The sequence below is a fragment of the Myiozetetes cayanensis genome, unplaced genomic scaffold (assembly GCF_022539395.1).
Source record: "Myiozetetes cayanensis isolate MyiCay16 unplaced genomic scaffold, myiCay2020 scf5-8, whole genome shotgun sequence".
In the NCBI taxonomy this organism is placed as follows: domain Eukaryota; kingdom Metazoa; phylum Chordata; class Aves; order Passeriformes; family Tyrannidae; genus Myiozetetes; species Myiozetetes cayanensis.
In genome coordinates, this window is record NW_026087742.1 from 19,627,534 (window position 1) to 19,649,537 (window position 22,004).

Sequence of the window (22,004 nt, forward strand, 5' to 3'; positions counted from 1 at the left end):
ATGTATTAGACTGTTCTTGTATAGCACTTAAAACTACATTGCATCTTTTAATTTTGAAAAACATTTTTGCTGTTAATGCCCAAATGCTAGACAAATGAAAAACACTGGAAACCATTTTGCACTCTGAAAGTAGAGGTGCATAAGGCATTAAATCCTTTCTGTGAATTTTATTTTTAGAGTATTTTTTAATGAACAAAGCAAAACCAGAAATGCATGTGCTTACCATAACTAGATAGATGCTTGTACTGGTTGTGCAGTGGACATTCATTGGTTCCTAAAGATATTCAGCTTTCCACATTTATGTTAGCTTACCTTGTCAGACTGAAGTGGGACAGAAATAAATCTGTGGTAGAAGATAGCAGATACATGTTTGCATTTACTCTCTAATGTTTTTGTCCTTTTAGCTAAGAATGAAACTGGAGTTTGGCCTGCGGAATCCAAAACACCAGAACTTCAAGAGATCTCCCCACAGTCCCTTCCAGGTAATGAAAATTCTACTTTTAGAAACTCTGTGTAATATCTTTGGCAAATACATAAACTAAAATTAAATCCATCTTTGTGTTTCTTAATCTGCAGTTAAAGTCAGTAGTTGGAAAATAGGAGGATAGTGTAGCTGAACTGGTAACAATGAGCTATTGAATTGGACAAAAATCTGAATCTAAATTTGGAGGAAAGTTTCAGATGATACAATCATCAGGTTTACAAAACCCCTTAGAATTAAAATTGTGGGATGCTTCACACTGAAATTGTGAAAAATGGCAAAAAGAGTTTTCTTGTGATGCACCTTGACATTCTGACTTCAATGAAATATGTGAAGAAGAAAACCAGGGATAAGAACGTGATTGTGCAAAATGGATGTATGAGGTTAAGATGTAACAGTCACAGTAACAAGCTTTTTTTCAAAGGTGCAGAGGAGGACAGCATGATGTTCCATTTAAGTTCAGTTTTGAACACATTAATCTTAACCACACACTCTCTCTCGACTTATTGGTCCTATTGGTGTCAATGGGACCTGTTCACACATGAGGGAAAAGAATATAACATTTGATCCTAGACTCATGTCCGAGATTATGTATCTGTGAAATATATATTATTTTTTATATTTGTAAGACTGAAATTTGTTGTCTACTCATGGCTGAAAAAATGTCACTTATTTAAAAGGGCATAGTCAGATGCAGATTCTTTTAACTGTTCAAAAACATAAAGTGAAATTATAAATATTGCAAGATTTACTGCCTGTATTTGTTTAGGAAACAAGCTAGTGTAACACAGACAGTCGAGTTCATGAATTTATATGACAAGTAAAGTATTATATTTTAACATTTCCGGTCTGAGTGGAAAAAAAGATTGGAAAGAATTAGTCAGAGTCAAATAATGAAGATTAACTTTACACCCACTTGATGGACCCAAATTTCAGAATTGTTTAAGAAGGCATAGACCTATCTTCATTTGCTGTAGTCTGGCTCTTGTCCTATAACTGAGTCTGAAGTCTTGATTCTGCTGTCAGAAAAGAGTCAGCTTCTACCAACTTCTTTGCTGAAAGGGAGAAAGAACACTTGAACAGTAGCAAGACTGAAAAATTTTAAAAACGTTTTAAAACCCTCAAGGAATCTTTGTTTGCTAGGTTGGTTGGTTTGGTTTGGTTTACATTTTGAGGTCTCTTATGGAATTAAATTTTGCCCTTATTTTAGTAAATTATTTACCTTGTGTAAGTAACTGTAGAACAGTCAATCCTCAAGTATATTTTCCAGAATTTTGCCATTTTGTGAAAGTGAGAACTGAATGCATAAATTTATATAATTAGCTCTCCATCAGAATCCTAGCCCTCAAGCTTGCATTCATCTAATCAAAATATATAATTCCTTATCATAGAATGTAGTGGGTAATCAGCTAAACGGTGTGAAATGTGGCACCTGGGAAGGAGAGAATTAGTTCATTCTATTTCCTTTCCTTTGTGTTCTATATTATCTACTGGCATGTACTAATTCTAACCATAAACATTATCATCTCAAGATTTAGAATTGTATGTTTATGAAGTTGGATGATGTGTTGTATTATACATGGTAATAATTGGCAAGTACTGTCTTTTTTTCTGTAAGAATTTAGTAACTATTTATTACAATTAAACACGTTCTTACTGCTGTCACACCAATAGTTATTTACTAAAATCTTTAGAATAATTTTCATCTTCCATTTCATGCTTCCTTTGTGGGTTTGTTTCCATGTCTTTTTTTCCCATGACCATTCCTTTCCAGTTATTATTTGTTGTTCTCAGTACCAGTGCCTCATGTTAAAATAAGAGTGTGTCACACTACTAACGTTAAAGAACGTATTCATTATGGTTACAGTATTTCAGTTAAAGAGGAAAAAAAAAAGTCAGGAAACAGGGAAATGAAAATGAATCCTTTAAAAGAAAAATGTTCTTTGAGTATAATTCTGTCTTGCTATGGCATATGCAAAAATAACTTGAATACTTAACCATTTGAGCCAGACTTTCATGAGTAACTTAAGCAAGAGATCTGAGCCCCAGACTGTTGCAAGAGTTGCATTTGAGAGATAGTGTAATATATAAGCATAATTAATTGAGTTTAGCAATAGGATCTACCTAATTATATTACATTCACATATCATTATTTGAAAATCATACTGGATTCTTTGAGTAAGCCATAGTAATTATTTGCTATGGAAGGTTTAAGGACTGATGCCAGAAGTGGCAACAGAAGACTGATTTAAAAGGAACTCAGTGCTGTAGCAGCTGTTGTGTCATCAGCCATGCTAGAAGGAAGAAAGGGAGCTTGAAGTATCTCAGCAATCAGGCTGTCTGAAGGCTGTTCTTGCATTGCCCTGTGTCTTTAGCAAAGGGTGTGTTTTGTGATGTGACACAGTTTTAGTAATTTTTTTTAATGTATTTGTCAACTAGGCATTCCGTCATTTTCTTAATTTCAAGCCTCCCCTCCCTTGGCATGCACTTCATGGAAAGACTGTTAGTAAGCTCTTTCATTCCTTGTTTTTGCCAGGCTTGCTATGATATTTTCCACTCAGGATTAATTTATTCTTAATGCAGCAGCACAAATTCATAGTGCTTTTTTTTTTTCTTCAACTTTGAAATGTCTAATGTGTCTCAAACAACTGCTACATTTTTTCTTCCCATTTAATGCAGTGTGAGTCTTTTTATTAAGTTCATGGGCAAACTGGAGCCTACCAACACTTAGAATTATAAGCACTTTTGTCAGGGATATGGAAGAACTAGTTTAAAAAAAAAAAAAAAAAGGAGTGATGTCAGAGTAAATATAGTTTAAGAAACGTTGTTGTAGTGCATTCTTGCTGTATTCTATGTTGTCATAGAAAGGTAACTTATCTTGCTTGATTGTGTTAACACTTTACTTTGTAGATACTCTTGAACCAGTACATTAACCCTCGTTTACCTGGTGCCCTGGAAAAGTCAGAGGCATTTTTCTTTTCTCTAACTTAGCTTTCAGAGCCTAAACTCTCTACTTCCTGTATCTTTTTCCACAAAAAATATCTGCTCTTGTTTCTTGTCATGCCTACAGTGTTCTGTGCAAAACTGAGGAGAGCTTTGGTTTTTCTGTCCCAGTTCTAGGCGTGCTTTATCTTGTTTAGCTTGTTCAGATAATTTAGATGACAAGACATGGTTCATATGAGCGTAAACCATCTGACCTCCAAAAATAAAGCCAAAGCATCATAAGTTCTGTATTTTCTTTTGGTGTGGAACTGTTTGGGCTTTTTTCATGATTACACCTCAGCAATGAGAAATGTTAACTTCTGAAGTACTTCTGAGGTATGGGTTTGTTAGTTGTTGCTTCAGTGTCTCTTATGGGTGAATTTTCTCCCGCAGGTTTCATAGAGATAAATTGCTTCAACTTCTCTGTAGAATGAAATCCTCCTTTCACTGATGACAGTAATAGCACTGTAACTGACTTTTAGAAGTGGAATGAGGTCCTAATAAGGCAGCATCTGTAAAGATTTCAGATTTTGTGGCACTGAAAACTACTGTACTCCAAACTAGAAAATAGTATAATTGTTGTAACTGTATTTAGAATGTGGAAAACAGCATGTTTTTTAAGGAAATGAAATAAGAAACTTATAAACCTTCATGGAGGCATGTTCAGTAGATTATGGAAAAAGCATGGAGACCATGCTGGATAAACAAAAGCAACTGTCTTCTACTGTACCTCAAAAGAAAGTGATCTTTTATTAAACTGAATGAATACTAAAACCAATGCTTTATTGATGCTGATACCGATATTAAAGATCTCTTCTAAGAACCAACGTGTACTAAAGAGTGTGCAATTTGCTCTGTGGAAGGAAATAATGCTCTTGTCACATTCAGGGGTGAGATCTTGCCATTCTGTGTTCTGTATCCACGAGCTTTGTCATTTTGTGATCTGAGATGACCAGCTGTGTGTACTGTATCACTGACTAAATGCCAATGGGATGCCCAGCAAGATGAAAGGAAAGAAGTGATCTTGACTTACTTACCATTGGAATTAATTATGTGAAATTCTGGAAGAGTACAGTTATGCACTAATATATTAAAACATGACCAGTGGTTCAGTTTAGGTCCATTAGGCTGTTTAATAAACTGCCCATGCTTTACTCTGAAGCTGTAGAATTAGAAGAATGAATGGAAATCAAAACTCACTATATTACTACTAGAAAAATGAGAGAGATGGGGTATTATAGGTGAATATTTATTCTTTTCCTAATAATTTTTATATTAGGAGGATTAAAAAATATCAGAATAATGGGAAATTTTTGTAAGTGTACTTTGTGATGTGATGGATCTCATTTATAATGTATATCATAATGAATTTGGGAGGCTGTAACAGAAGTACAGTGTGAGCTTCTGATCTTAACTTCGCTCTTTGTGATTCACATTTTCCTTTGTTTATATAAAACTATAACAAAATAAATTCAAAATATCATACAGACACAACTAAAAACAAAAGTAAATATTAATAATGATGGAATCGAGCAACTGTAGAAATTACTTTAATCAGGTGACATAAAATGGTGTAAGGAAAGCAGTGGGTTTTGGGCAGTAGATAAAGAAAAGTGTAGAGGGATTCTAAATTAAATGAAGCTTCTTTCTTCTAGCTCAGGCTGAGAAAACACATGGACCTGAGGAATATAAATCAACGCCTAAACCCAAATTGGTGCAAACTCAAAACATACCGGGTAACTAATTTTGCTGCTTTTTACCTTCTTTGTTCACTAGATGCTTTTTTTCTACCTCCAGCAGAATTTTTCTACTACTTGCTGCATCCTCTATTGATGGGCTTCAAAGGAAGTACTAATTAAAAAATTCTGGTTCCTTTTGTGTTTCCAGTGATTCACACCGGAATAAAATATAAAGCAGGATACGTCTAGCTCTGGCTGAACTGTGTCTTTCACAGATTTTACTGGGTGATTCAATTCTATTTTTCAAATTAATGCTTTCTGTCCATGTGATATGCACGGTTAACATAACATAAAACTTCCATCTGTAAAATTTATCCTCAGTGATAGAATTGAAATAACTACCTCTTTGATTTTCTTCTGGTGACAGGTTTCTTTAGGTAACATCAACATGTATAAGGACTGTTTTATATTACATGTGATGTGATATAATTGTATTTGCCTTCAAGGAAGGAAAAACTCTACTGATTTTTTCATTTTTTTGTCTCAATGTTATACTGTTAGTTTTGTGATTTAGAGCAGTATCTATTTATTTCTGGCATTCAGAATTCTAAATTCCTTAATGTTGATTTTATTGTTTGTACTTTAAAATCCAACCCATGCAAAATTATGAAGACAAATCTAAACTTGGAAGTGCATTTATTTATTTTTTTTTTTAAACTTTGGTTAGATTTTTCTAAAGTACAGGTGACCTACATACAGGAAGATGTATTATAAAGAGAAGGATCAGGAACACTTGCAGGACTGAAATACAGATCTTCCCATGAAGAGGACTGCTAATGCTTTTCAATAAATATATTTTTATGTAATCCTGCTGATTCATGTTAGTGTCCTACTCTCAATTTTGTCTTTTTCCATTTACAGTTGCAAGGAGGTTTTCAGAACTTACTGAAAATAAACCCTCAATCTAATTTTTATTTAAGCTTTTAAGCAGCTTTTCTTAACCATACTCAACTTTCCTTGGTTTTGCCATGCTTTAAAAGATCAAAATATGAAACTTAATCAAGATGGATCACTGATTAATTTCAAACTAGGTGGTCATAATCACTGATACATGTTCATTATCAAATGCCTGTGATTGATGGATCTTTGTATTACAGTTAGGGGAAAAGTGGTATCTTTCATATTCCACATACCTTTTTAAGTGACAAATTCATATGTTTTTTTCCTAGGTTGGAACAACTTCTTTTTTTATTGAATATCATTGTTTTCAGGAGTGGGTGGTTTATAAGCCAAGTATAGATCCATGCTGGGTCTTGTAGTATTCTTAATCAAATAAAATGTTGGTTATTTCTTTCATCATAGCTTCTAATGAAATACAGCTACTTCCTTCTGGATCCAGAATCTCTGATGCTCCAAAAACTCCATTGACAGAACATGGTAATTACTTTCCTTGTAGATATGACTAAACATTAGTGAAAAATTATCTTCACAAAACTTACAAATTCCTTCTTTCATTCTAAGCCTGGTTTTGCTTTATTGCTGTGACAGATTAATGTTTTATTTAAGACAAACAATGAGAAGCTCATGAGGATATATGGGCTAACTTTTATCTACAGGATAAAACTTATGTAAAACTGTCTAACTTACACTTAGTTTTGTTATTTTCTTGAAAGAGCCCAATAAGCTTCTGAGAGTGACTGTATTAAACAGTTGGAGTGCTGTTCCAGCCAACACCAGTTCTGTGGGTTTCCATGTATTTTGCAAATACTTGTATGCCTGATTAAAATACTGCCATAATTTTAGATGTTGTTGTTTTGGTTTAAGTATTCATAAATTAGATTCATTAGTTGTTTGGTAATGAACTTTAGGATGCTTTGGAAGGCCTGATATTTAAGAAAGTATGGTGCTACTCACATTTTCGAAATAGTTTTACCTGTGTTAGGGTCAAAATATTGTGGTCAAAATCTTATGGGCAAAGAGGAAGCACACCATTCCTTTCTTTTTTTAATATTATATATTATATATATGCACACTTTTACAGGTATGTTTGTATAGACATATATATTTAAATATATGAATATCACATATATGTGTATAACGCTAATAATTTATTTTTAGTGTAATGGAAATTTTAATGGTCTGTCTCTTTTTCTTTCTTTCTTCTGCTGAGAGACATCTTAGATCTGAATTCACCATATATAGGGAGCCATTTGTGTATGTTAGATACTATTTCTGTGTTCTTGTTGTTACCCCTAAAGTTAATTTTGTCCAACTCCAAGTGTGCAGTTTTTACAACTGACCATTGCTGAGCTGTTTATGGCATGAGATCTCCAGTGCCAAGCCTAGTCCCCATCTCTTATTATTTAACCTCTACTCTTCTATATCATAACCCGTGTCTTCCTTTCTCAAGACCTCTGTTTTCATAACAGGTTTGTGTAGCCAAATCTACCCAAACAGTTGCTTGTTGTTGCTTTCTGTATTAACAGCTATTACACCAGTTACCTGTAGTGTCCTTTAATCAAATTAATCAGATTAATTTATATTTCACTAAGCATTAGTCAAGAAGTTACTGTAGAATAGCGCTGGCTTATTTAGATAACATACTTTTGCATACTGTGGTCTGGCAAATTTAAAAGTATTTTCCAGAAACATCTCTTAGTTCTTGAAATGCATATTTGAAACAGAGTCTCAAGACCATGAATACAATCTTCACAATTTGTTCTTAATTTGACAGATTTTTTTGACAGCTCTTTTCCAGATATGTTTGAGGGGATGGGGATAGACATTTATTTTTACTGGAGTGAAAGACATTCGGTTAAATCCAGTTAGAGGCAGCACTGGAAAGAGAGAAACACGATGATTTAATAACCTCTTTGCTATAAACATAGCTGAAAACCTGAAAAGGTGATCCTGAAATGGGATGTGAAGTACCTTTGCTTTATACTGGGGAATAATAACCCAATCCTGTGTTTGTCTCAGTGGTAAAGGTAGAATAATAACAACAGAGGCAAAGTACATGTTTCATTCAAGTATTTATTCTGTTTTTGTTCTGATGTCTTCCATTAGTTTCACTTAACAAAAGTGGGAGTTCATTTTGTGAGGCTGGTCCCAGTCACTGGGTCAGCTGGAGTATCTCTGAAGTGAGTGCTGAACTCAAAGATATTCTGTGAGAGTGAGGGGGTGGTTATACAGGAGGTTTCTCTGCACTGTGCCTCTGTAAGCCTTGATCACCTACTGTTATAAAATCAGCAAAGAAAGCAAAATTTAATTTATGAAGTTCAAGTGCCTGTGACCTATATTCTGCCCTAGTTCCTCTGGAGACTTTTTTTTCTTTATTTTTTCTATCTTGATTGTGCTAGAGGGAGACATCTCCTTTGTTTTATAAACTTTTCATGTGGTCAGCATATTTTGAGTTCAAATGTTTCTGAAAAGATAGCTTTGTTAACATGCCTTCAATACTCTGATACCTTTGAGAAATTTCTCATAGTTCTTACTAGATGTACATGGATCAATGGAAACTTTTGGCCAAAAGCTGTGAATCATATGGCTTTTGGTATTATTTTCTTAACCAGAAATGTAGAACAGAGTGGTTCCAGTTGCAAAACTACAATGATCATCTGGTCCAACTGCTGAGTCCAGCTATATCAGGATAGTAACCTGGAATTACAATTGCTAATGTAAATGGGAAAGTAGATCCAACATATTAAATAAAATTCTGTTCACTTCTTGGCATATATTCCTATGGCCTACATTGGAAATGACCACACACCTACTTATTTCAATGTTTTTTCAAACTCAAGAATTCAGAGAAGTTTAAATTTTAAATTAAGGTATGACTTCTTTTCAAAAAAACTCAACTTGATAACCACTTAAAAATAAAGCTGGAAATTTTCTCTTTCAAATACATTATAACCTAAATGGGCATAAGTGACTGGTGCAGATGAGTTTACTGGAAAGAGTAATACTTACTGGCCAGTACACACTGAATAGGATCTGTTTCTTAGAAGCAGGACAGTAGAGCAAAACCTGCACATGGTGGAAACCTCTTCACAATGGCTTTTAGATAAGAATGCCCAACTCCATTCTGATTCCCTATTTTGATTAAAGCACACTTCAGGTTATCCATACTTCAAAATTAAATAAACAGAACTTCTTTGTAATAGTCTTCACTACAAATAACAGATAAAAGGTGCTGTTTACTAACGTTTCACAATTGTTTCACTAACTTCATTGTGCTACTCTTTCCTTATCTTTTCTCATTACAAGGCCTTTAAAAAAAGTTGTACGTAATGTAATAGTGACCACTTTGTACAGACCTGCAAGTGCTGTGAATATTAAAGGTATTGTGTTTGGGTTGTAGCTGCCTTGCTGTGAATAAGAACCACTTAAGTAATAGGGATTTAGCTTGATTAGATAATATATGCTAAAATATGAATGGGGTAAAAATAGAATAAAGAGACCTTCAAACCAAACAAAACCTTGCTAGTTACAGTGGGTGAAATTACATTTTGTATCATCTGCAAGGGGAGTGTCTGTCTTGGAATGATAAAAATTCTTTTCATGTTTGCTCTTAGCTACTCAGAGTCCAGCCTTGAAACCCATAACTCCACCTTCTGCAGAAGCCAGAGAGATGGAAATGGGTAATGAGCAGATTAGTTTTATGATTTTTTTTGCCCCCGTTATCTTAGTGTCACATAGATCTGCAAATGGTAATCTTAAGATCTGCTTTAGAATCTTGTCTACCAACACTCACAGTGAGCTGCTTATTCACTATTCCTGTGTCTGCGTAACCAGCTGAAAAACTTATTTGTTATTGGCTACAAAACTGCTTAAAGAAAGTGTTGTCATATCTTGTCAATACCTTATTTCTTTCTGTAGAGCTGCAGCTCTTACCTAAGAAAATTTAATATGGTAGAATTCCTTGCTGGTAAGAGTTCTCTCAGGCATGTGGAACTTGCATTTCATGGCCAGAAAACTGTATTGCCAGAAGTCATCTCCTGTTGTCATGGCAGTTGTCTCACGTCTCGTTTTAGGCCGTCAGCCACCTTGCTTAGCTTTGCTTTAGCATCATCTGGAATTGCACAGCCTTCACTAAGCTATTCAGAACTAGTCCATCAAGTCTCAGCATTTTAAGCTCAGATTCTTTTTTCAGCTTTTGAGGAAAAACAGCCTGTTTCTTCAGCATCCAAACCATCTGGTACCATAGAAGTGCAATCAACCAGATCCAGTAATGGTTTCTCATGAGGTTAATCCTCCTGACACTTAGGAATTTTTAGAGGAGACATAGTGCCTCTCATTCAATAGTTTGTTCAGTTTGACATAAATGAAGAATAACTGTAGGTATGAAAGTACTGCATCAAAATAGCAGATTCTTTAATGAAATTTTATTTGAAATACTAAACTAGTAGTTCAGAGGTTTTTCCATATTTGGCAACAGCATGTAATTCTCAGTTTCAAAATTACATTGGACTTACAGTAAATACCAAGTTTAAATAGGCATGTCTGCACCTGAGATTCATAAGTGGAATATCCTGATTTGTTGAAGTATTCAGAGTTGCAGGAGATGAATGGAAACTGCAGAAGTTCCAACATATTTTGAAACTGTAGCTCTTTTTTAGCCTTTCTGTGTAAACACAGACATAATTCTAAGAGCCCAGATTTCAAAAATAGCACTATAAAAACATATCATTGAAGATTCAGACACTGTCTTGGTACTGAGAAAATTTCTATTATTTGTTTTTCTTAGGTTATAGATGTTATTTACTTGGGGCAACTGACAGTTATCCAAAAGAAGGACAAAAATAAGATGAGAGCTAGCTGGAAAGATTTCATTTCATTAGCATGCCAGTAATGTAATGCCTGATGCATATGTTTTTTGAATAAATTAACATTGAAGGAAATCCATTACTGAGGGGCAAACTGATTGCAACTCTCCACTGTTACACGTCTGACAAAAGACAGTTTACATGTTTCATTTGGTACAGTTCTTGTTTTGTCATCCTCTTTCCTTCTTAACTTTCAGCACCACTATATCTTCTTTTCTGATCCTAGGAGCTCTAAACAAAAATTTCATGCAGTCCCAGTTTGCTACATTTTGTTTATAATTTGTTCTCCTATTTTGAGTAGTCTTGTATTTCTCCTTTTTAACTCTATAGTTCAACTTTTTTGTGTGATTCAGAGAACAATTTGGTCATTAATTGCGTTACGTATCTGTTCAATAATGCATATTCTTGGAAATAATTTTCAAGTCACAATTGGTTATTGTACATTTCAGACTCTACCTTTCTGTGGAACATAATGCTTTAAATATTACCCAGAGGTTTTGTCAACTTATAAAAGAATACCATCCTGTTTCAGGATGTTTCTTGTCACTTCAAAACAATACAGGAGGATTTTTGCTTTTATTTTCGAGGTTCACATGACTTTCTTCATGTTATTTCTACTTCCCAAACTTTTACATCTTCAGAAATACCAGGCACTGGTATATTATATTAATATTATTTCAGAAGCATACCCATTTGATTGGTTGGTGCTGAAAAGTTTATTACTGTTTCCATGTTGACGATTTCAGACAGCTATTGCATACTGCTTGCCTTGGGTGTCGCCCTATGTTTTATTTTTTCAAATTCCGTATCAGCATCCTCATTCCTGAGACCAGACAAACACAGGTTTATAGAAAGACTGTAACTAGCTTAAAGAATAATGCAGTGTTGATCAAATAGGTGTGTTAAGAAAAGATTTAAATTTTGCAAGACTTTAGACTGTTAAAGTTAAATGAAATATGATAATTTTTAGGGACAAGATTTCTTTTTCTTTCTTTCTTTCTTTCTTTCTTTCTTTCTTTCTTTCTTTCTTTCTTTCTTTCTTTCTTTCTTTCTTTCTTTCTTTCTTTCTTTCTCTCTTTCTTTCTCTCTTTCTTTCTTTCTTTCTCTCTTTCTTTCTCTTTCTTTCTTTCTTTCTTTCTTTCTTTCTTTCTTTCTTTCTTTCTTTCTTTCTTTCTTTCTTTCTCTCTTTCTTTCTTTCTCTCTTTCTCTCTTTCTCTGTTTCCCTCTTTCTTTCTCTCTTTCTTTCTCTCTTTCTTTCTCTCTTTCTTTCTTTCTCTCTTTCTCTCTTTCTTTCTTTCTCTCTTTCTTTCTTTCTCTCTTTCTCTCTTTCTCTCTTTGTTTCTCTCTTTCTTTCTTTTCCTCTTTCCCTCTTTCTCTCTCTTTCTTTCTGTCAGTTTTTCAATGTCCATAAACATTTTACTGTGAGTTTTCCTATGTATTGTCTTAAAATAAGAAAGTCGAGACAACTCAGGCCAGAATTTTCTAACAGAGCTATACTTTGAGTTATAGCTTTGGAGATAGTTGTTTTTCCTGTAGTCTTTGGTATGTGAGGATGCCTAAGTTTTTTAAGCACTGCTTGAGCATGAACAAGTTAAGAGGTGAGGGCAATGGGGAAGGAGTAGAAAGAGGTGAAGGGGGAAGGAAAGCAGTTTGTTGCCCAAGTCTTCTTCAACCAATGCAGCCATAGTCTGCTAAATTCTCTGCTGAATAATCTACTGGTTCTTGGCACACCAGTACAGTTCAGGTTTATATTGGCGGGCCCACTGACTGTTTTCTGGATTAAAAGGTGTTTTCTTACTACCTGCCATTCATAATGTGCTAAGATTATTAAGCAGTAATAAGAATTCTCATTAGTATGAATAATTAGGTGACCTGGTTTCCACATCAACTTCTACACCAGCCCACCAGTCCATGAGACAGAGTAATGTGAGCTGATTTGCACGCAATATTCTCTGTGCTTCCATTTTAACAAAGCAACATTTGTCTGCTGAGTCCTGTGCTGTCCAAGTAGCTCTGAGGCAATTTTAAGCCTTTTAACACAAGGTTATCTTTTCAAATTTAGGTGAAAGGAAGACTCTTCCTTCAAGATTCACAACATTTGGCATACCAGAAATGCCACCAATCTCATCTGGTAATGACATCTCTCTTCATTGTAGTTCTCCTGACATATAGGCAGTCTCTCAAAAGACACATTTGCTTTGCCAAATGGAGGTCTTAGAAATTCTGTCTTGTTCTGTATGGAAGTGTAACAGAAGTGAGAAATCAGTTGTATCTGCTGCAACGTTCGAGAAATTTGAAAAAAAATATTGGAATGAAGGATTTTGTTGCTTATTGGGAAAAGTTAGATCAGATCTTGAATTCTAACTACAAAGATGTGATTCTTAGTTCCCATGTTACTGATGCAGTTACTATTAGCAATTAAATGCATGCAATTACATCTTTCAAGGAAATGTAAGGAGTGGTTTGGCAAATTAGGCACTTAGGCATTTTTATGCTGGTGGAGGGCCATTTAGTTACTGAGGTTCAAGGATTTTGTGATATTGCAACCACAACAAGACAGTTGACTCCATGTTTAATCACTAAGTCACAAGGTAATGCCAGGAAAAAGCATGTGTGGCCCTAAATGCAGATATCTGGGGACTGTGAACTGATGCTGCTTGTACTGCTGTGGCAAGGCTGAGTGGATCTCTCAAGATCATTTCCATGTCTGACCGTAGCACCCAAGAGACCAGACCTGGAACCGACCTCGTCTGCTTCACCAGTAGCCACCAGGATGGGTAAATAGCCAGCTATTCCCTTCCTTCCCTTTGGCAATGCTTTTCTTTGCAGAGATGAGCCTGTTCAGATGTGCTGATGTCCTGAGAAGTGGGGTCAATGCTGTGCTTGGTCCTTCATGGCTCCGTATTAGAAATTGTTCCATTTGTGAGCTTTCTGCGGCCTTTTTTGGGGTTCCACTTCTAGGTTTATTCTGACACCTTGGGCTACCTGTGCCAACTGAAAGACAGCATCGTGCTGCTGCAGAGAGTGATGCTGTGACATGGGAGCCTGGCCCAAGCAGGGCCATGTCTCCTTTTCTGTAGCTCTGTCTTGATATGACCCTGCAACAGCAGCGTGTCCGAGGACTGAAGGTGGTTTTTGTGTTTGATCTTAGCTACTCGAAGACCAAGGCTGAAGTCCACCACTCCTTCCTCCCTGGCAACCAAGCAAACTGTGATGGGTAACTAGCAAACCCCCTCTTCTTTCATTGTCTTCCATCTCCCTTGCTCCCCATCACGCCTCTTACCCCACACCACCTGCCATCCTTCTCATCTTCCATGGACAACAAGAAGACTTGTTGGTGCAGCTTGGCTTGCTGAAGCACTCGCCACACTGGTTCTGCAATTCTGTTGTTTGATCCCACGCTTTTTCCATTGCTGACAAGTATTTTCTGCAGGAAGCATGTGACGTCTTGCAGAGAGACCACGTGAATGCACCTTGCCTTCAGCTCCATCCCCCTGCTTCTTTGTGTTTTGGGAGCTGGTCTTACCTTCTCTGTTCAAATCTGACAGCGTTTTTCAGAGACAAATCCCCTTGGGGCTGGCACAAGAGGACAGCACAACAGTTCAGCCACCCTCCAGGGAGTCCTGGTCCAAGGGTGCAGCTGTTTGCTGCTTCATCACTGAGTTTCAAAGTGGCTCGTTGTCTTCTACCTGTGGCTTTACACTGCCATCACCTGGGCATGGGAATGCTCTGCTCTGCTGCTGCTTTTGAGGTCATGTTAGAGGTTTATGCTCAGTGCCTCTTTTCAGCTTTTGGTGAATCATGGCACGTTTCTTCAAGGTTCAAGACACCAGCAGCCTTTGATGGTAATGATATTTCTTGTAGGTCTGCTAATGATACAAGATGGGAATTGTCCCAAGGGATCTTACTGTGCTTTTAGTCAAACTTACTTCTCTTGGGGCCTACACTGGGGTCAAGTGGAAGTGTAGAGTTGTAAAGGACATGTATGAAAAACCATATTTGCTTCAGTCATTTGATACAGCACTTGGCAACAATAGGTGGAGATGCTTTTGGCGACAGTTTCCTTCACACTGGCATGTGTGCAAGACGAGTCCTGTGTCCTGGCATTAGTTTGTGCCCCATGAGGTAACAAAGCATTATATGAGCAGACTGGTAAACCTAAAATCTGAAGCTGAGTCCAAGTTAAAAGTGGAATGAACAATATGAAGTACCTTGGTACTTTTGTCTGTAGCAGTCTTGCTTAGCTGAGATATGTCATGCACTTCATGGTCTTTTCCAGGGAAGTTACATTCATTACCTTCCTTTACTTAAAGTAATTTTCTTAGCTTTCTTGTTTTTACAGTGGAGAAATTAGATACTTGTAATTCTGACAAAGCATACAAATTTGGCTGGACTGAGAATATTCCTTTCTCTTTCCATGCCTAGTGATGTCTTGGTCACTTTTTATGTTCTTTTATTTTTGCTAATTTTTTTGATTGGATTTTTTTCTGTTTCTTCATTTCATAAATTTGCTTCCTCTTCTCTTTGCCCATTTTTTTGCACTTTTTCAGGTTGTGGTTTTTTTTTTTGCATTCCTACTAACCTTATGGGAATTTTTTCCCATTTAACTTGTCATCCCATTGAAATTTTTGCATCATGTTTATGTGTTTTTATACTTCTTTGCATATTAACCTTTCTTTTAAAAATTCTGCTCATTTTGCAGAATACGTTTTTATGGTTTTTTCAGTTCTTTATTTATTATTTCTGTTCCTTATTTTATTATTCATACTCTAAACCATCAAGTTCACTGTTGCAGGTGATACCATGGTGTGATGGTTCATATATTTTTTAAATAATAGCCACAATTTTTCTTCCAGCCTCCCATGACTTTCTTCATGTTACTTCCACTCCCCAAACTTCTGCATCTGCAAAAATGTCAGATCGAGAGACTGGTAAATTGCATTTATTTTATTTCCTATCCTTGATTTTTCTTGGTGTACAAGTGCTACTATTCTGGTGTTTGTTGTTTGTCCCATTTTTAATGTTGCCTCCAGTGGTGTTTCATTTGGTCGTTAAGGCTTCATGTTATTTGTAATAACTGTGAGTGTCCAGCAGTTTTGGCCTCAAGTAAGTGATCCTGATTCCATCTGGCTATTTCAGGACAGTATCATGTTACTGAAGGGTTGTGATGGGGACTGTGGGGCAGAATTTAGCACTTGAAAGGAAACTGTCAGGCTTTGATGAATTTTGGGTTGTCAGCATAACAGTTATCCTTTGAGGAGGGAATGGTTTTTCTTTAGCTAGTATGCACTTTTTAAAGAGATTTGTTGTTTGAACATTGGTTTCCTATTATAACTTTTTTAAGTAGTCTCTAATATTCAAAAGACTGCTGCAGTACAGCATTTTGGTGTTAAAAGTTATTTTTACAGATACTTCTGCTAATAATTTATCATTTCTGCCCATGTATTTATGAAGAATATGGGGTTTTAGGCACAATATATACATTTGTATTAGGGTATGAGATTTTTCTTAGAGTACAGTAATAAAAATAGTAGACAGTTGCTATGAGGTTCTCATCTGTGTTTCTGCTCATGCTAGCATGATTTAAGCAAGTGATATTTTATAATATCAGTGTATCAAACATCATTCTCTTTCCAGGGACCAACCAAGTGAAATTGGGTAAACGAGCATGAACATATTTTGTCATCTGGAGATCAGTTTATTACAATACACATACACTATTCATGTTTTCTCTAGTCTTATTAGTTAAGATTTGGTCCATGTTCTTTTAGTTTCTCTTTACAGATGAACGTAGCAAACCTTAGCTTTTATCTATTGCAGAATTCACAGTGAACACAAACACGATGCAGCTGTGCTAATACTCCATGGGTGGTGCTGACAGTTATCCTGCCTCTGCATGAATGCCATATTTTTGTTTCCTTTTGAAGTTGAGAACTCCATTTATCCAAGGTCATTTCAGTCAAACCAAACTATCTTCATTAGATAGAAAAGTTTTAGCAGTTAGTCAGGCATGACTTTACTGTTCTCTGTGGTATTATTCTTGCCAAACTACTACAGAATTTCTCTCTTGATGTAAAGAATTGGGCTACTTAGATTTCTTATTACTTGACCTTCAACTTCAATCACCCATGAGTGTTTTTAGCATCAAGAACACCCACTCTTCAGTTTTTCATATAACACTATAGAGATAGAGCTTGTTTCTTTAGTGCTGGCTGCATAGTATCTGTTTGTATTGGAAAAGGTGGTCTTAGGGATCTAATAGAATCTGATTTTTTGTGTGTGTTTTTTCATTAAAATGTAGTCACAAAAACATAAAGATAATTTTTAAGCCATTTTCTGCCAAAGGATGATCTGTTTCAATAATGCTGTTTCTGTAGTAGTATCTTTGTGGCAGTTGGAGGGAAAATGTGATCTCTGGGCAAAATACGAATTCGTAGACCGTGTTCAGGAAAGAGTTTTGTTACCACCTGTGTGAAAATGGTCTGCATGCTGTATCAAAATAACATTGGGCTTTTGCAGCTCTTTCTTTAGAAGACTTATCTGAAACACCCAAACTAAAGTGTAAAGGAGAAGGGGCTTGCTGTCAGCTGTTGCTATTGGATAGAATTTTAAAATCAGAAGCAGAGAGCTGGTCTTGTAGTAAATGTGTCAGAATTAGATGTTATGTATCAAAAAAAAAACCAAAACAAACCATAAGACAAAGAATGGCGTAGGCTACCACAAATATCAATTAGAAGTGTGTATTCAAGAAATCTAAAATAAATTTAGATCTATCAGACATACTAAGGGCCAAAAATCACCTTATCTAAAGACTGATTTCACTTATTGTTTCAAGATTGTTTTCATATTTGACCTTAGCTACCCAGGGACCAAGCCTGAAATTCACTTCTCATCCCTCCACGGAAACCAGAGGAAGCATGATTGGTAAACAGCATATCATTCCATTAGCTTTTTTAGCCCTTGCCATCACTTCCATTGGCTGTGGACAATGCTAAGATTCATTCAGACATGTTGCTTTGAAGACTATTTGATGCTAGGCTTTCCCTCCACCCCCACTCCCACCCCTGCTCAACCCGGCCATTTCTGCTTAATCAAAGGTGAAAAATAATTTACCACACCAATTGAATAACAGTCTACAAAAAAACCTCTGATAGCTTATGTTGCCTTTAATTTTCTTCTGGTAGCTGCAATTTTCTTTCAAAGAATAGGTACTTTAAAACAAAGGCCAGTGAGAAGAATACCTAGCATGAGCTACTTGGAATTAGCCCTACTTCATTTCACACCAGCTTCAGTGTTAACGTAACACCTCATTTCACAGCTGATCTTTGCAGCTGCTTCCAAATTGCTTGATCTCACATCAGTGTCATCTTGAACTGCTCACCAGCTACTGTCCAAATACTGCAGCTCTGAAGTCAGTTCTCATTTTAACTCCAGATTTTCTTTCAGCTTTGGATGAAAATCAGCACATTTCTTCAACATCTGAAACATCAGGCATTCCAGAAATGCCATCGGCTGTACCTGGTAATACTTGAAAAATGTGATTTTAAATAGAACTTCCCACAGAGATTTCTTCAAACATTTGGTATATTGGTAATTCAGTCAAGCGTGATTGAAAATATCTTCAGAACAAATATAATTAATTTGTTCTCTCAAATACCAGACTTAGGAAATTTAGGAAACTTTGTGTGATGCTTTAAAACAGTAAATACTCTCCTCTAATTTTGGTCTGCATTCCTGATATATTTACAAACCTGTATTGCTGTGCTTGAAGTAATAGGCATGTCTTATTACATACAGTAGTGTTTGCTTTTTAAGTTGCAATACCATAGATGGGTAAGAGTGAAAGCTAATGAAAATATTGTCTAAACCTCCTAATGAAATGATTTTAGTGGTTGCAAGTGTTGAGTAAGTCCCATAGAAATAAAATCAATAGCAATGAACAGATAGGGTTCAAAATAGTGGAGAATAGACCCTTAAATACTTCACTTGAATATATTTAAAGCTGTTATTTAAGTTGGACATTTTGCTGCAGGTACTGGGAGACAGCGTAGGCCCAAGACTAACAAAAACAAAAGCATGCTAATGAGATGTGTTGCTACATTGCTTAAATACAGCTTTTGAAATAAATGGCACAACACTGTAATTAAAGAAAATATTTGCAACAAATTAATCTTGACATGATGCTTCTGTGGTAGATGTGATGCTTTCAAACACCTGTTGTACCAGACTGCAGTAAAATTAAACTGTTAGATGATGGTTTTTTACTGACATTTAAATTACTTACACCTAGAAATATATAATAATCCGAAGTATATAGTTTTCCTTTTCTTCCTTCCCAACATTTGTTCTTTAGGGTTCTTCTACTGCCTCGATTCATAAAATAAGCTAACTTACCGATGCCTTACAAAATGACACTGAACAAATGCAGTTTTATCAATGCTCAAAGTTCTGTTTGGTTTACTGTCCCTGCAAGAAGAAATATTTCATTTCCTTTCAATAATGACAATTTCATCCAAAGCCTATTTCAAGTTGTTGCCAAAACTCCCTTGCAGCAAAAAGTGGACTAAATGGGTATTTGACAGCAAATTTTTAGTAGCTGTCCAGCTGCCTGTAATTTCAGGTTAATAAACATTCTTAAAAACAAGAAATTGAGATGTGTTAGGTTTTATACATTTATTCTTCAGGAATATTAATCAGTATTTATCATTAATGTGTCTTCCATACTGAGCAATAACTTATAATCAAGTGCCTTAACAGCAAGTTTCAGTAATGGTTTTCCATATATTGATATAATAGCAAATTCAAGATCAATTCTTTATTCTCTTTCCTTTGTCTATAAAGAAAGTTATACTGCACTCTATTCAAACTAGGGGGATCAATTTCTCAACAATTACAGTGTTTCAGAGAAGGGAAAAAATCACGCCTAATCTAGTCTGGAATTCAACATAAACATTTCCATGTTTAAGTCCCAGATTTGAAGAACAGTTAAAAATGTGACTAAATATGAAAATAATGCTTAATTAACATATTCTAGCCTTGAGATGGGGAACACTAGCATGTACAGCTGTTTGTACTTAAACACTTCCTTTGAATAACGTAAGGAATTCTGGTCTTTAGTTTTGCATGTTTGTGTTGGGGAGGGGAGGAAGGGAAAGAGAAGAGGATGAATAGAAGGTTCTTTCAATTTAAAAAAGTGAAGTCCAGCCACACTATGAGATTACTGCAGTGAAATACTTGCTTACATGTTATATTCCCTGGAGTAGTCTCCTACTTATCCTCATGTTTTCTTTTAAAAACCTATTGCTTAGTTGGTCACTTGCTAATTAGTTGTTTTTAGTAAATGTTTACTTGCCAAAGTTCTTCAAGACATTTTGGACTCAACTTTGTTTCTTGAGGACTGATTAATGACTTCATGTTTATTGTGCTCTATGGAGCCACACAGCCCAAAAATCCAATGTGGTTATTCAGGTAATGAACAATACTTTCAATCTAGACTTACTTTTTCCTTTTAAAACCACAATGTTACCACTCTTGCAGAGTCTGCCTGTTTAAGGGTAATTTTCATGTCTGATTGAGCTGTTTTAGTTTTCATCACATTGCCACTTGCTTCCTTTTTTCTGCTGTGAACACATTTGCTTCTAACTCTAAATGGCAAGCCAGTTAAAGAAGTTTTGTATCAATCACTTCTTGATCAGCAGCTAGAAACCGTTTTTGGTACATAGTGTAAAAGGACTGATCTTTTGCACCAGCTTGTAAGAATTTCATTTTTCTGCTGGTGTAATTTATACTCCAGAAAGTGTAAAAGGAGAAGATCCTTAGAAGTTCTGTCTACCATCAGCTATTGAATCCTCTTGTGACCATATGGGGCCACATATCTTTCTTTTTATTCACATAATACAGAAAGGACTTTTAAGCATCCAGTATTTTGTTTGTGTTTGCAATTACGTCATCTTGAACACCACAACTTGTGTGTTTGCTATCCCAGCAGCAGTCAGATTCCTCAACATTTTAAATCCAGATTTTCTCTTCAGCTCTTAATAAAACACAGATAGTTTCACAATTCAGGTCTAAAGCATCTGGAGTCACGGAAATACCATCAGCCCAGTCTGGTACTGACATTTCTTGCGAACTGAGTGTTCTTGAATTATCAAGAGTCCCCAGTGTGCTTCTGGTGAAATGTTGGTTTGCTTTCCTTTACCTTGGGGATAAGAACAATTGCAAGATAAAAATTTTGCATCAGGTACTTTAATTTAAGGCAATATATATGATGTTTAAAATGCTGGATTATGACTTTTTTCCAAATTCTTAGTTCACTTTTGCAGTACTAATTCGTAGTATTACCCATAATTGCCATTGACCAACTATGTATTACTTGATGTAATAGAATTTTACAGTGAAACACTGTGAGGCTCATAATCAAACTTCAACTTCTCCACTATGTGCAGAGTATCCTGATACAGATAGCTACTGTATTGTTTGAAGTTATACCATTTTTAATGTTATCTTTTTGTTATTACAAGAAGTGAATTTCTGTGGTTATTGGTGACATCTTCCTGATCAGTTACAATGGTGTAGGAAGTTCTCTTTGTAAATTTATCTTCTATTGACTGTTCCTGTTCAGTTTTGGTTTTAAAACAGCTTAAAAGTTGTTCAAGTTGTAAATTCTGAAGTTTTGTAGAATATTCAAGTATATTTCTAGTGGAGGAGGACTTTCTAGCTATGCTGTAGTGAAAAGAATCTTATTACGGAGATCAAAGATAGCACAGCGAGAATTGTAAACCCAAGTTTATGGATTTTTTACATACCTTGAGACTTGATTGTCCAGATATGTCTAGGAGAAAAAAGAAATACATTTTTTTATTTGGGTAGATAAAAGGTTTGTCAGCTTTCTGCGTGTTTCCTAAAGAATCAAACCAGTTTCTTTAATATTTTTTTCCTCTGTAGGAGAAATTTAGTGCTGAACACAGGAACTCTCATTTTCTTCTGTAGGTCTGAGTCTTGTTTTCTACTGCAGACCTCTACAGATGTTTGTAAAGG

The 22,004-nt window shown here is 35.6% G+C and overlaps 1 protein-coding gene across 11 annotated transcripts in view; it reads left to right on the forward strand.

Moving 5' to 3' along the window:
- The window catches only part of ABI3BP (ABI family member 3 binding protein), a 138,455-nt gene that overhangs the window by 51,457 nt on the left and 64,994 nt on the right, over positions 1-22,004 (forward strand). For 2 of the 11 annotated variants that reach the window (XM_050332357.1, XM_050332361.1), the window contains exons 10-17: positions 405-482; positions 5,119-5,199; positions 6,505-6,579; positions 9,717-9,782; positions 13,030-13,098; positions 13,685-13,744; positions 14,119-14,184; positions 15,824-15,898. In XM_050332357.1, the coding sequence (XP_050188314.1) occupies positions 405-482; positions 5,119-5,199; positions 6,505-6,579; positions 9,717-9,782; positions 13,030-13,098; positions 13,685-13,744; positions 14,119-14,184; positions 15,824-15,898 (570 nt within the window). Of the gene's footprint in view, positions 1-404; positions 483-5,118; positions 5,200-6,504; positions 6,580-9,716; positions 9,783-13,029; positions 13,099-13,684; positions 13,745-14,118; positions 14,185-14,755; positions 14,813-15,823; positions 15,899-17,825; positions 17,892-18,413; positions 18,489-22,004 lie in introns of all 11 variants that reach the window. The other 9 variants (XM_050332360.1, XM_050332363.1, XM_050332358.1 and 6 more) reach the window with 7 other exon arrangements.